At 36.2% G+C, this 15,138-nt stretch overlaps 1 protein-coding gene across 9 annotated transcripts in view; it reads right to left on the reverse strand.

The window, feature by feature from the left end:
* Window positions 1-15,138, reverse strand: part of THSD4 (thrombospondin type 1 domain containing 4) — a 286,352-nt gene that overhangs the window by 46,437 nt on the left and 224,777 nt on the right. For all 9 annotated transcript variants that reach the window (XM_048955750.1, XM_048955751.1, XM_048955755.1 and 6 more), the window contains one exon: window positions 8,620-8,824. In XM_048955750.1, the coding sequence (XP_048811707.1) occupies window positions 8,620-8,824 (205 nt within the window). The remainder of the gene's footprint in view (window positions 1-8,619; window positions 8,825-15,138) is intronic.

A 15,138-nucleotide genomic window follows, 5' to 3' on the forward strand; every position in this document is an offset into this window, starting at 1 on the left:
AAATACAGTGGACACTTTGGAATCATAGAATTGCTCAGGTTGGAAAAGACCTTGAAGATCATCAAGCCCAACCACAAGCTAACCTAACTAAAAACCCTCTGCTAAATCATGTCCCTGAGCGCCACATCAAAACGGTTTTTAAACACATCCAGGGATGGTGACTCAACCACCTTCCTGGGAATCCTATTCCAGTGCTTCACAACCTTTTCTGTAAAGAAGCTTTTCCTGATATCCAACCTAAACCTCCCCTGGTGCAACTTGAGGCCATTTCCCCTCGTCCTGTCACCTGTCTGGTACCAGTGAGAAGAGACCAACCCTGCTCTTTCTGCAATCACCTTTTAGGTACTTGAAATATTCCAAACATTCCAGTACACAGAACCAAACAGCATCCTGATAGCTACCCATCCAGAACTGTGACGCAAGGAACCACTAAACTCTTCCAATAAGCCTCTTCTATCAGAAAGCTTTTATTTTGTAAATTGGTTTTCAAAACCATTTTACTGATCTTTTTATCTAATTACCTTTCATGTGAATAACAGCAGAAAAATAATACTTTATGCATAGCTGAGAGGAGCCTCTGTTGTAGCCTCTTAGTTTTTGCTATGAAGTGAGAAGAGAAAGAATTGAAGTTTCATGCACTGGCTCTGTTTGACAATGGAATTTTTTGTGAGTGGGACCATGGAATTTCTCCCTTAAGGGAACATGCACGAACCTAAGATGCAGTAGATGCACTGTAGATTTCACTGCAGTGAAAATTTAAGATTAAAGACTCACCAATGACAAACAGAGATTAATTATTACTTAGTATGAGAAATGTTTGAAATAAAGACTGGAAATGAAGATAATAGTCACCAACATTGGTCAGTGGCAGAACAAGTATGAACCTTAAGATGTTCAACATACATTGTTAAACAGAACTTAGATTTTTAAGTAAGCCTTGAAAACTGTGCCATCAGCCAAAACAAAGTACTATTTTCATGTAAACTACTTGATGGCATAATCACCTAACAGAAAACAAAGACAAATCTAAATATTTGAGATCTGTGAAGTTCAGGTTAATTGAGTTCAGATAAATAAAAACTCACTGTTGTTCAAGGCTCTTTGCTCATCTCTTTTTTTTTCATACATTTTCTTTGAAATTTTGCACTCAAGTTCTTTGGTTTTGTTCATAACTGGAAACAGAAGTATAATCAAAACACTGTGAGAAAGACTGAAATTAAAGATTTTGGGGTCTGATGAGAAGCAGGAAATACCAAAAATCTTGCAGCCTCCAGAGGCTTCCAGGCCAAGGGGGTTTGGAAAGTTATATAAGCAACCAGACTGCCGGGTGCTTTACAAGCCAAACCGTGCAGCCAGCCTTTCTGAGTTTCACTATTTTGCATACCTCTCTTTATTCCTTTCCCTTCTGCTCAAAACAACCTTTCCATATTTCAAGGAAAGGAAAAAAAAACATTCTTTTAATACAGAACTTATGAAACAAGCACCTCAGTGGGACTCATTGCTGCTGGCTGTTGTTCAGATGATGTATTTGCAGGGAAGATCATCAAAGCAACAGCAGGCTTCAGTTGGTGCAATGCTGTAGTGTTAGCTGCTTTTGTAAAAACACTGCTTACAAACAAATGGTAACAAACAAAAAACAAAAAACACCACTTTTGTTAAATGCTGACAGAATCAGGAAACACAGGAAATGAGAACACTATGAGCTCTGAAACTGGTAATAACTGTTGACATCAGTGAGTAGGCATGAGCCAAAATCCTAGCCACTGGGTGCTAGAAAGAGATACTCACATGAGTAACATGGTCTGGTTTTTTTGTTTGTTTGTTCTTGTTTTTAAGGATCTGCCGCTTAATATATGAAAAAGAACACACCAGCTTTTGAGAATGCATTTCTCAAGTATGTTTTCAAAATGTGCCTGGAACCTAAAGATCACTGTATGGACCTGTCATGTATCAGCTCACTATTTAATGAAGCCAGGTGGGAAAAGGTCACCTTGGAACATACTATAGTAAGATAACCTTGCCAGAAACTCTAAAATGAAATTGGGTAAGCAACACCAGTATTGAAAAAATAAATGGTCAGCAAAGAAAAATGTCCTCGATACATTCTGGTTCAACTACAGGTCATTATGCTAGGTAAGATTCTGTGCAACTTGAATTCAGTGGAGTTGAATTCATTAACACCAGGGTTGAATTTCATCCAAAGTCTTAACAACTTCAAGGGTTTTACTAAGTGTTCACCCCAGCCAAATGCTACACGTTGGCTATAATACGATGAACTTTTTAGGGAAAGAAGCTCTCTCTGCAAAAAATCTATTTGAAATTATGTTAAGGAAAGTAATTCAAGGAATATGGAAAACTGCATACGTATGCTAGAAGAATCAAGCAACATAGAAATAAATTTCAAGAAAGAAGTGTTAGAAAGATAGCTCTTGCACTTTTCCACATCTTAGTTTATTGACTCTAACCAGTTCTTAAACCTCTTGCATTAAAAGCAAACATTTTACTCTCCTTGGTAACTTATCTACATACACATTATCCTCAAACAGAACTCCACAAGTGAAATACTGTCACAAATTGCCAGTACTTCAAGTAGCACTTTATCACTTCATAAGCAAAATCCTCTTTACAGATTCAGGAGTGTTCACACTACATTTTAGATTGCCTCCCACTCTACAACACTTCTTGTGAAGTAGTCCCAGCTTGAATCATTAGTCCTGGGGTTCTTTGTTTTTCTTCTATTATATTCAATGATAGGATCAACACACAATGCTGTTTTCAAAAACTGTACTTTGCAAAGGTTTTTCTTAGTGGAAGACCCAACACTCTCCCAGGCTTCCTGTCCTCTAGATGCTTCTGTAGTATTACCATAGAAAAGGCTTTTCAAAAGAGAAATTAAATAAAATTACTATTAATTCAGATGACCAGCATATCTACAACCAAGCATCCAGTGTTAACTAAACTAAATTATCTGCTCTGAGCATCAAATCTTTTCAAAAACTCAAAGAGGACTGAACCTTTTGATGCCTCAAAATTGGCTGAACTTCTGTTAAGTATCCATTAAGCAGAATCTGAAAATTCCTAAGCAAAATATGAAGAATTGTGGGAAAAAACACAAGCCTCAGAGTAGAGAGGAGACTCAGCAAAAACCAATTAAGTAGTATTTATTAGTTAGTAATATCATATTTTAATAGGAATACTCTATTTAGCAAGTATTTTAAGAAAAAAAAAAGTTTTCCTCTTTCTGTGTGTATTTCTGAACTTTTCAGTTCAATCTTCAGGAAGTAACTACAAAATAGACTTGCTAGCATTCCTAATATCAGAAAGCATATTTAAGGAACATTATTCAAAATGTCACTGCTAGCTTTACAGAGATTAACTGCCTGTTCAGTTATTGATAATTTACTTCAAAATTTCCTTAAGGTTTGAATTTGCTGTGTTTATTGTCAGTCTATTTGAGATTCAATTCTTTACATCTTTTCTTTACAGTTTGGAGAAATCTCTGTCATCTGTACAAGAAAATGTCTTTGTTGTTCAGCTCCAGTGGAGAACCAAGGACAAAAGGTAAAAAAAACAGTTATCCTAATCCAGATAACACAATTACATAGCTTACAAGTAATGCAGACAGTAAGCTATAAATGTGAGATATACTCCAACTCTGATGCATACACCAACACATCTAGAGATGCACTCAGTGAGTAATGTACACCACAAAAAATGCCATGTAGAAGTCTTTGTGGGGACTGAAGTTTGCTGTATATATGGTAACAGAAAACACAAAGAAATCCTCTCCTTTGACATTTTTTTGCATGTTAATTCCAAGCCTGGAAAATTCAAACACATATTCTCTCTTCTCTGTATTACTGGTTAGTATCTGTTGCAATGGCTTTGCACAGCAACCTTATTCTTGTCTTCCAAAATAAAAAAGTGTAAGAGTAAAAAAATTCAAATAATGAGAAAGAGCAATTCTAAAAAAATCTATAATGAAGTGTAGTAATTTACCTAATTAGCACCACATGAAGAAAATCAATGGTTTTTTCATGAGCTAATATTTAAATTACAAAACGTCTCATATGATTTCTTGTCACACAGCAGTGTCTCCAACAATGTTTGTGTTCTAAATTCTCTGCCAGTGTTCTAATCTACTTCTGTACTTGCTGGAAATTTGAATCTTTAAAGTGATTTCAAAATATTATTTTAAGCTCAAGAGCTGCTAACAATATTTCATCATGAGACATGCTGTTTGAATGCTATCTGTGCTGCAGGGTACAATGAATCAAAATATTTTTCAGAGCATCTTTCCACTGCCTCTTCACTGTTATTTTCACGTGACTAATCCCATATTCATGTTCTCACTAACATTCATGAGAACACTAATAAAATATCTTGGGCTTGTATTAAAAACAAACAACAATGTATACCTCTTATTTAAATCATGACTACAGTATGCCAGCATGTGGTGAGAGCAGGTGCTAGAATAGCTCAAAGTCATTCTACAGAAAGCAAGGAAAACAAATTAGTTCGGAGATTTAATCTTATTTAATAAATGAAATAACTTAATGCCATGAAAAACAAAATTAAAACACATTATTACATTCCATGAAGGAATGGCAAGAACAACTCTAAGCATCTCCACACTAAATAGTGTTCACATAAGGCACTAAACATTAAGAGGCTTGTCCAAACTCTAATGTATAAACTTTCCTTCCATAAGATCTCATACATGTGTACTGCCAATGACAGCAAGCAGTTGGTGTTCTTGGTACTGTCTGCAGAGCTGAATCTTAGTTGTATGAGCCCAGAGTCAGCCAACTGTTCTAGAAACAAACCGTTGCTTGAATTACAGGACATCATCTACTTACTTCTGATTACAGGTTTGCAACACACAGTTAATGTATTTCAAAACTAATTCATTCTCAATCTTTCTAACTTTCATTCTTTCATTAAGCTAAATTTCCACTTTTACTTTTGATACTTTCATCAGATGCTCTATATGATGAAATTACTATTAAGGCTATGGATATGAGTAACCACCAGTATCTTTAAATAAGGTTCTCAACATCCACCAAACAAAAAAACACCTTCCAAATAATCAGATTAATGTCATCTGGCTTTATATTTTTTTCATCCTAAAACTCAAACCCAAAGATGCTGGATTATTTATACTCAAAACCCACATTTTCTGCAGCATAATTGCTAAAGTGATCTGGTGCCACATAAGATATTATGGTCCTGTTTAATTCAATGGCAAACTTCCTATTTCAGTATATGAGAATTTGCCAGCTGTTAACTACCAGTGGGATAAAAGGTATGTCTTTGTCTCTTTCCTATACAAGATTAGCATCTTAGAGAAGTGCTTTTGCCAATGGAAAAGTCTCTCCAAAGTTAGCAGTTCTGCTGCCCAAAGGTCTAACTGCTCAGCCAAGAAGAAAATATTTAGGAAAAATACTTAGAGGAGCAAGTCATTCTGTGCATAGCTCAGGACTACACAGCCTACAGACCTGGTTAGAGAGTTTGAACGTACATTGTAATACGTACCTTTTGCTTCAAACTGTAAGGAAATACACTAGATATTTACTAGAGTAAACATACAAATCGATTAATATATTGTGAATATACTAATAGCCATTGTTCAGGCAGGTTAATACCAAAACTGGGCTGCTTCCCTTCCAAAACTGTTTTCCTAGGAAAAAGTAACAGTTCACTGAAAATAGCATGGGCCACTAGATGCACAAGAAACCTGTGATGAGGTAGGTGTGGTAGATCCTGTAAAATGTCAGTTGTAAAGGTACATGAAATAGGCTGTTTCAGTGGTTGTTCAAACACATCTCTATCATATTCATCATCATCTCTAAAACTATATTTTCTATGAGGTCACAGGTTTTGCTACAACGAGCAATGGATTATGCCTCAGAACCTTGCAAAAGCAGCGTGGAGAAGCTTTCAGATGTTTGGAGAACGCAGATGAACGTGAAACTCAGTAAGAAGCATAACATATTTACCTGCTTTTTCCAGCACCTCCAGACTGTACAGAAATCTCAAACACCTCCCAGTGAAAAACCACTTTCCTGGCTGCTGGTTTGCTTAGTATCTTTGACAAAGCAGTGAAGATGTACAGAGCTGTGTAAAAATTGTTTAATGAAATCACATGGAACTCAGATGGTCTCCTGAAGAGACAAGAACAACTCAGAGTCCCAGAACCATCGGCTGACATCTTTAAAAAAAATAAATAAAAATTAAGTGACCTTGAGCTGATTTGTGATTTTGCAATGAAGAAACTATGAAATGTAAAAAGCAAAGGGAAAAACAAACCCAGCTAAAGTTATATTCCTTACAACCATAAGAATGCTGCTTACAAGCAACTCTGATGGCTGCAGTTGGACTATATCAGAACAACGACCTAAACTTCAGTTTTGCAAAGTATTTCAGTACATACTTAAGGAAATTGCTGCTGGGTTGTTATTGTTGTTTTTTTTTTTTTTCACTACTGCAGCATACAGAAAAGTTTAAAACTATTTACCAGTTTTATGATTCAAGACTTATGCCTACTAATATTGACAAACCAGTAAACATCAGACGTGAGCGTTCAAGCTTCCCTGCTGTACCAGGGTTAACTGTTCTACAAAGCCCTCAGTGGCTAAATTTTAAATGCTGTGACATCAGTGAGAAATTTGTGTCCACTAATGGACAAGAAAAAAAAAACAAAAACAATTTCCCAATTACCATTTAGCTTGTACACTGCACTGCTTGGTAAAACTTTTTCTAGTTTCAGTGTTTTGATCTGCTGGAACACGCTCGTTCCTGTCCTGGAGCAACTACACCTGCCTCAATAAGCCAAGTTTATAGTGTTACAGCATAAGCAGAGAGGCTGGAGGCCTTCTAGATGGAACAGCCTCAGGAATTCAGAACAGGGGAAGGAGTTGGTAAATTTAGCAGAGTAGGTCTGTACCAACAGCTTTAAAATGAAACATATGTAATGAATAAAAAAGGAGAAAAAAGTTGATGGCATAAACAAAGAGCTCAGGGGAGCATAGCATGGGAAAGAAAAACCTCGCAACTTTCCCATACATGCCAACAGTCTCGATTATTTTTAAGCAAACGTTACTATTTCTCTGTCCTGCCAATTCCAAAAATGTACTTGCGGCTCAGAACATTTTAACATAGCTAAGTGGCCTTTTCTGTCTGCTGTTTTCATATACTGACATGTAAATCTGATGGTAAATTATATTCAGTTTCATAATTTTATAGATTAGTAGTGCAGTGACTTTCATCAACGTGTTAAGTAAGCCCACTCTCATCCATTTGCTAGTAAACATACTGTACGTATAGAAGCTCCTCAGACAGAGTAATTGTTTACCTCCTTCATCAAATGAGTTAGTGTTGATGGATATTACAAACTGTCCATTAGAAAAACTAACACTGGTGTATACATGTTATCTGTATCGAAAATACATTTGAATGAAATCAAGACAAATCAGAACTGATGATGAGTTCACCACAGAAGTGGTCCTGAACTTTTGATATTTGTGGGCTTACAGTTTATATTATTTCTTCCCTTTTGAAGAGTCCGATTTTCTGCAAAATGATGGAGATGACATTACAGTACACTCTGTCCCCACCATAAATTCCCATCTACATGCAGATGTTTCTGTAAAACCAGTTACTGCTCCAACAGAAACCAAAAGAAGGCAAGATTCAATAATGAGCACTCTCCTTTCTTGGACTTGAGCAAATTGTGTGATACTGAGATGGTTAACAGACGGAAGTGAGAAACAGTGGCTGTCAAAGTACAGGGATTTTAAACTTCCAGTATATCTGGATAGCTCCAGTGATAAAAACACTGAGCTAGCAACCAGGGCCTCCTGTAGTATCATTTCTGTTATTTACTCTGATAATTCTTTTCCCTCCAGATCTCTCCGCAAAATTGGCTCCTGAACAGAAGCACACATGTAAACAAAGACCTTTGTAACCTGGAAATGAGTTTTTAAACAGGAAATGTCGCAGTTCACAAAGGCACACAAGACATAATTTCTTATTTGCAGCATGCTATGCATCTCAAAAATATATCTCCAGAAGCTACGATGTTGATGTAAATATTTCAGGATCCTCTATAGTTTTGAATTAAGGGCCTTTAGAATAAATAACTGTATCACTGATCTGTATTCTGAGAATACCATCGACAAGACTTTATCTTGATGCAATTTTGGTATAATTTTCACATTAAAAGAGCTGACATTCTTAAGCAATCAGAAGATGTTTTTTTTTTTCTTCTCTAGAAAGCTTAATATACTTTACGTAAGTAGGTATGCCTCAGTGCTGGACTCCTGTACATACAGGCTAGGTTAACAATGCGGGGAGTGTAAGCATAACAGTGGATTAACTGCTGGGAAACACCAAAGTCACGTCATGCAGAAGGGAAACAGACAGTAACACATCTACAGTGTCTGTCCTGCAAGATCGAGCCAGAATTACACACTGTCAGTTAGTTCTGAGCAAAATGCCTGTTTAATCAACTGTCTTTTCATTTTCTGACATCTATTTCACAGTCCTTAGATGGCACTCCACGCAGTTACACTAGCACACAAGAGATACACTAGAGATATTCACTGAGATACAACTTACCCAAATAGTTGTTGCTCTTTGACATCTCAGTAATGTTAATTTTAGTAGCTCCTTCAGGAATTTCCACTATCTTGTGATAGCCGAGATTTGTTAGTGTGTGTTTGAAAACTCCAGAAACAACCTTGCAAGCAGTGTTGTCCCCTCCGCATATTCCACACTTGTCAATCACCTTGTCTGAACCCAGATAGTCGTCACAGCCAATGCTCTGCAAAATAAAATAAGATTTCTGCTTCCAACATCTTACAACTGCAGACATCAAACATAACAACTGAAGACAGCATGACTTTCAAAGAACACTAAGTACTGAAAGCATTTTTCAAGTTGTTACTTCAGCAGTTTCTGCCCTTGTTCTTCTGACTTGGGGAATTCAAGTCAGCCTTCAGCTTTTTACGCTACGTACCCAAAAATACAAGAACATGCTAAAGATCACTGATCATCTTTGCTGATCGCACCGTCACACCAAGAACTTCCTACCAATGCAGCTTCTGCAACTGCTAGTTGGGAAAGAAATCTAACAGAGCTGCGACTCTGTTAGGATCCAGTAGATCTACTTTTTACACAAGTAGACCTGTGTTACATATAATGTTGCCTTAAATTCCACAAAAATATTAGTACTGAGACTATTCTTGGCAACTTAGGTTGCTAAGAAGACTTTATACTGTGCCAAGACAGTATGGAAACTGCCTACCCATTCACTGAGTAAAGAGTGGCACAATCTAATGTTCAACAAACCCAGTAACAACTAAAAAAGTCTCATTAAATAATGTAAATTAAAGGCTATTAAAAAAAATTGAACTTATACTTTAAAAATATACGTATTGTAGAGATGAGCTCCTCTTATGTAGAAATATTTCTATTCATTATATTGCTGTTTCGTATTTAAAAACTTTAAAAATCATTTATCATGTACATTTATCATCTGCCTGCATGATTAATCATCTATTGGAAACGATGGGTTGGGGCACGTGTGCAAAGAACTTCTCTTGTCCATTCATACAAGAATGAAAAGACTCATGAGCTGGTAGAATATAAGCCTATCACTTCTCTTCTATTCACATGAAATTTAATAACTTGATGGAAAACATTCAATAACTGATTGCTCTATTATTTCGAATTCCCAAATACTTGCAAATATTTGTTAAAATAAAAACAGGTTCATCATTGCTCTATGGTCTTTCCTGTAAGCAAACAGCCAAGTAAAGAAGGAGAAGAAAAAGAGATTTTTGATACCACCAACATAGGGAGTTTCTCGAGCCTTGAGATCGTGGTATTTCTTTCCAATTCCCAACTCTAACGCTTGGCCCTTGCTGCGAGAAATGTTCTAAACTCAAAGCCAAAGTCTGCTTACTTCCAACATAAATATTTAACACCCAACACGTTTTTTATGACTGTCCAAGAAATACAGATAAAGCCATCTAAGTCATCACTGCCAGGATCACATGGAGCTTGACAATTATGCTTGTCGTGAAGCAGGAGTTAGAAGATGATTCCCAAGCATGGTGTTTCATGGCAGGATAACCTGATAAACAAGTGCCTAATTTATCCTATTAAATCTACTGTGAGCAATTGCTGCGTGATTTCAAAGAGATTTTGAATTTAGAGAGAAACATCTGGTTTAGCATCTTGCATTTGCCTAGCACAGCAGAAATAATACGATCACATATGAGTGTAATTTCTGTGCTTTGCCTCAAAATGCATTTTACTTACTAACAAAGCAATATGTTTAAACACAGAAATTACCACTGTAACTATACCAAATCATGCAATATAATAACAGACTTGCTAAAACAACTCAAAAAATGTGATTTTTTAAAGATTTAATTGAAGATTGCCATGCCCAATAACTGGTTAACATCCACACTCATTTTCTTGCTATTTTATTGAGAATACAAATACTTTCTCCACTACACAGGCTTTGGATGGAAATGTAATAAAGCATCAACCTATGCTATCCAGTGACTTTCAGGAAACTTCCACTGCCAGCAAGTTGTTTTATGGAGGAAATCCCTTCAAATATGAGGTGCTATTCCATATGAATTGCTAGCATAAATGTTTAATGGTATTCTGCACCACTACTGAGTCCCATAAAGGTTAATATAATTTTCTTCCTTTTAGCAAATAAAAGAGAATAGAGAAATACGTGTGATATTCATTGAGAGCATAATGCAGAACTACCATGGGGCACCAAGAACAGAACTATTTTTGACAGAAACAACACAACCAGTCAGTACAAATGTGATTCTTCCTAGGGAATAAATATCAAACCCATTTCAAACTCACACAGCATTCTAAGTTAAGCATTAATGGATGTACAAAACAGCTGCCATTCTTCACTGTACAACTTGGAATTGTTGCCATGCAGCACAAACAAATGCTCTTTCAGAGAAAATGACTGATAAAGATACAAAGAATGAATTAGTGGAAACAAGAACCTAATAATTTGAAGCCAGTAACTGACAATGAAAAAAGAAATACTGAATCACTATTAACAAAGATATAAATACACCATATGCAAAATGCAGAGTGCACTCAGATACACATTTTACATACCAACAGACACGATACCCAAGAGTAAACCACAGTTTTACAATGCAAAACCAAAAAAACTAGCGAGATGGCCCACTGAGATTTCTGTGGAAATGATGTGCTTTAAAGTATTGCACAGGTTTCTGAAGAACTGGCCAGTAAAAACTGATACATTCTGGAAAACCTTGAGATTCACTCAATACAGTTTAGGCAGGCATATAAAAATGACTGTGTACCATCTTCTAGTCACAGATCTGGCAAGGATATGTACAGCAAGTCGTGTCCCACACGTTCTATGGGAATCTCCCACTCTAACTGTAAAGGACCATAGATTTCTATCAATCACAGGTCAAAAGATACTGCATTAGACACCTGCCACTGGTCCAGAGTACATCCTGGGCCTTGGTTCACAGTTAATGCTGGTAAGATGAAGAAATACCTTTCTGGATAGCTGATTCTGCCTTCTTTCTGCTTCTAAACAGACTCCTGAAGCTATTTGGGGATTTGGAATGGTAGCAGTCATCCTCTCAAAACAAGGGTAGTAAACAGGATTAAACTAAATAAACTAAAAATGTAGAATTCATGCAACTGTACTGAATAGATAATGTTTGTTTGTCCTGACTCCAAATTAAAGAAACATCACCTTACTATTTGGCAAACATACAATCATATAAAAAGACAAACCAGCTCAACATGTACACTCTCTCAGGTTGTGGTATTTGTTACATTGAAGCGCACATATATGCAACAAAGACTTTGTTCAAGAATTACAGCCAACAGTATGACAGCATTAATTTAAATAATAACTATTGAGAGAAACAAGAGGCAATCTGGATGAAATATTCAGTGGTGGACTTAACAGGGATTTAAGGCTATATATACGTTTAGGACAACGCAATGGGGCTGGTGCCAGGCATTTGGAAACATGAAATGCTGATTCTCGTAATGGAAAACAGATGTTGTAATTTCAGTTCTAAATGGTTGTACTAAAATTGCAATCTACATGGTAAAGTGACAAAAATAATACAACATGACAATAACTTACTTCTATTGTTTGAGCTGCCTTAGATAATCAGGTCAGAAAGCTACAGTTGTGCATGTCTAGCATGTCAATACCATCAACTTCAAAGCATAACTACACTGATAATTCATTGGCTGCAAGTAGTAATTACTTAAGCAGTTCGGAGCTCAGGCATCCATGGGGCTAAAAGGCAGAAGAATAAAATGTATATTAGAAGTTATATTTAAAAATAAGTGAAAAAAAATCTAAGAAAATGGTCAGGGAGAGTTACAGATTTATCACTGTTTCTCCAGCTGCTAAAGAAATGTCTGATAGTATATGGCAACGTGAGAAGAGCAATCCAGCAACATGCATACATAAAAGCTAACAAACTGGGAAGCAGCAAAGTACAGAGTATTGGTGAGAGACTTGCTTGAACAGTACACAATTAATTCCAGTTCTACAAATTAAGGAGGCTACTACTGATTACAGCTTGTATGTTACTGTGTTAGGAAGCTTAGGCTTCACGAGAGCCATCATATTTGCCACTCAGCTTGAGCAATACTGCATCTCCCCCAGCTTGGTGACACTGAGCTGTCAAAAAAAATGAATTCTTCCAATCGTAATATGAAATAAACAGAAGTACTGAAATTAATTATTACCACTGTGGTGATTTCTGGGAGTTAACTACAAAAATGATTCCATGTATAGAATTAACTCAGAAAAAAACAGATGACCTTTTAAGGCTAAGATCTTTACAAGGACCCTCAGCATTTCACAGATTTTTTATTTAGCTTACATTAGTATTGATATAATGAAATTGAGACATTGCCATTATTTTGCTTTTTGTGGTTTTTGTGCTTCTTAGGCCCATGAAGAGAGTTCAATCTTTAAGAAATCCTGTGTTTCGTTTCAGAAATGATTCATGTGCTGGATTCCACAGCTGCTGCTTATTCAGTGATTATTATCTGTTGCCACTGAGATTAAGTCTAACAAACAGCACTGAACAGCAATTCCTAAACAAGTGTAGTATCTGGGTATGACTCAGTTTTCACTCTTCTTTTTCCTTCTCCTACAAATTATTCCTTTCCCATCAGTCTCCAAGATGGTTCACAGGGTTATTTTTGGCCAGTACAGAACAAGAAATATGGTGTACCGTTCAGCCCTTGGTCTATTGTTATTTTATTCTATCAAATGAAGCATTTAGAGAAGAGCCTTATACACTATCATATAACAATTTTTCACATGAAATTAAGCTAGAAATTACTACTGCACTTTTTGAGTTCTAATTGTTGCATGGCACTAAATAATAACCCAGTGCTTTGCTTACACCCGCTGCAATTCAGAAGTTGTCAGAGAAAGCCAAATTCCAGTGAACCACAGCTATGTCAGTAGACACTCCCTCTGCTGAGCTTTTTGCTATTGGTTTTCCTCTCAAGCAAGACCTTCAGGGCCCCTACTCCTAATCAATCTATGCCTAATCAAAGTCCATAGGAAAAAAAACATTTCTACACATCTAGTGCCTCCTTCTAAAAGAAATGAAATTAACTATGGACTTTGAGAACAATGAAACAGAAATTTAAGTGTAAAACAGAAGGAAGCATTACAAATGCTAGTAAAATTAGTTTAATTTGGCTTTTCTCTAACCTCTAAAAATTTTCCCAAACTTGCTCATTCAGATCTATCAACAATGCTTATTCAAGCACAAAGAAATTCTCAAAATGTACAATCAAACCAAAGCTAAAAGTCACAATGTTTTAATAGCTAGTGATAGCTAGCAGCAAGTAATAGCTAGTAGCTGCTCCTAAGAATATGTGATGAATATAAATCTCTAACAAAAAACTTCTACAAATACTTTCTGGAAGCTTTCCTTCCAGTATTTTAAGTTAGGAACGTCCTATAGAGATTTCAACTGAAGTTCACTGAAATCTGTTCTCAGTGTTTGTAGCTGGAAGAGGCCTTAGGCAGAGCAGCCATCTAATGCTTAAGCTTCTTTTCCCTGTGCTCACTTCTGGTGTTACTGATGTTGCCACTTTTTATGCTAGACATTAGAGCTTGTTTCTCACCACATCCTGAAAGGGGAAAAATACTGGTTCAGTCTTAGCCATTCCCTTCCACCATTATCACCCCCCTCCCTGCCATTGGTGCTCAATGACGTACCACCACTTCTTGAGAAAGATGATGATTCATCAGCATTTTTTTGCTTTTTCTTTTTCTCTTTTGGCTGCTAACATATGCTTCATTTCAAATGGATACAAAATACAGGCAGATCCAGTTATCCCAACTCGGTAATGTTTTTGAACACGTTCACAGTCATTTGTGATTACAGAAAATACTCAAATTCCACCATTCAAACCAACTGCAAACAAATGGGGAGAAGAGGAGGAAGACTAGGAAGGAAAAAACAGATGAAATCCCAGATATGGGCCAATGGAACTGCAGTTATTCTTTGCAAAAACAGTTCTCCCTAATAGTTACTCAAGTATTAGTGAAGCAGACAACAGAATTTTACTCTGACTTCCTATGGTGCAACTACAGTTGTGTTTCTAAAACTAGTAAGATTTTGCTTCTTTCCATTGTTTGTTTGTTTGTTTTAACTCCTAAACTTAGATGATTCAGCAGATTATTGCAAATTAGAGTAAATCAATTTATTTCTCCTACAAATATTATGTCATTTGTACTTCTCATTCAAGACAGAAAATGCATTTATTGTTATATATTCACTCTAATTCTAGTTAACAGCATTTTTATATTATTTAGAGATGTTGCAACTTTTTAAATAGACATTATTTAGAAAGCCCAAATTAGAGGAAATTGACCCGACTGGATTCAAGAGATCCATACTTCTCAATGTCTATCCTTCCATGATTCCAGGAACATCTACTGCAAAGCTTTTATTCCATTGCCATGATTGAATTTTATTTATTTGCTTGTGGAGATTTTTATTCTTGTGTTCACTCACACCTGTAAGACAACTCTGAGAACTAAGATTT

This window comes from Lagopus muta, chromosome 10 (assembly GCF_023343835.1).
Source record: "Lagopus muta isolate bLagMut1 chromosome 10, bLagMut1 primary, whole genome shotgun sequence".
Lineage (NCBI taxonomy): Eukaryota > Metazoa > Chordata > Aves > Galliformes > Phasianidae > Lagopus > Lagopus muta.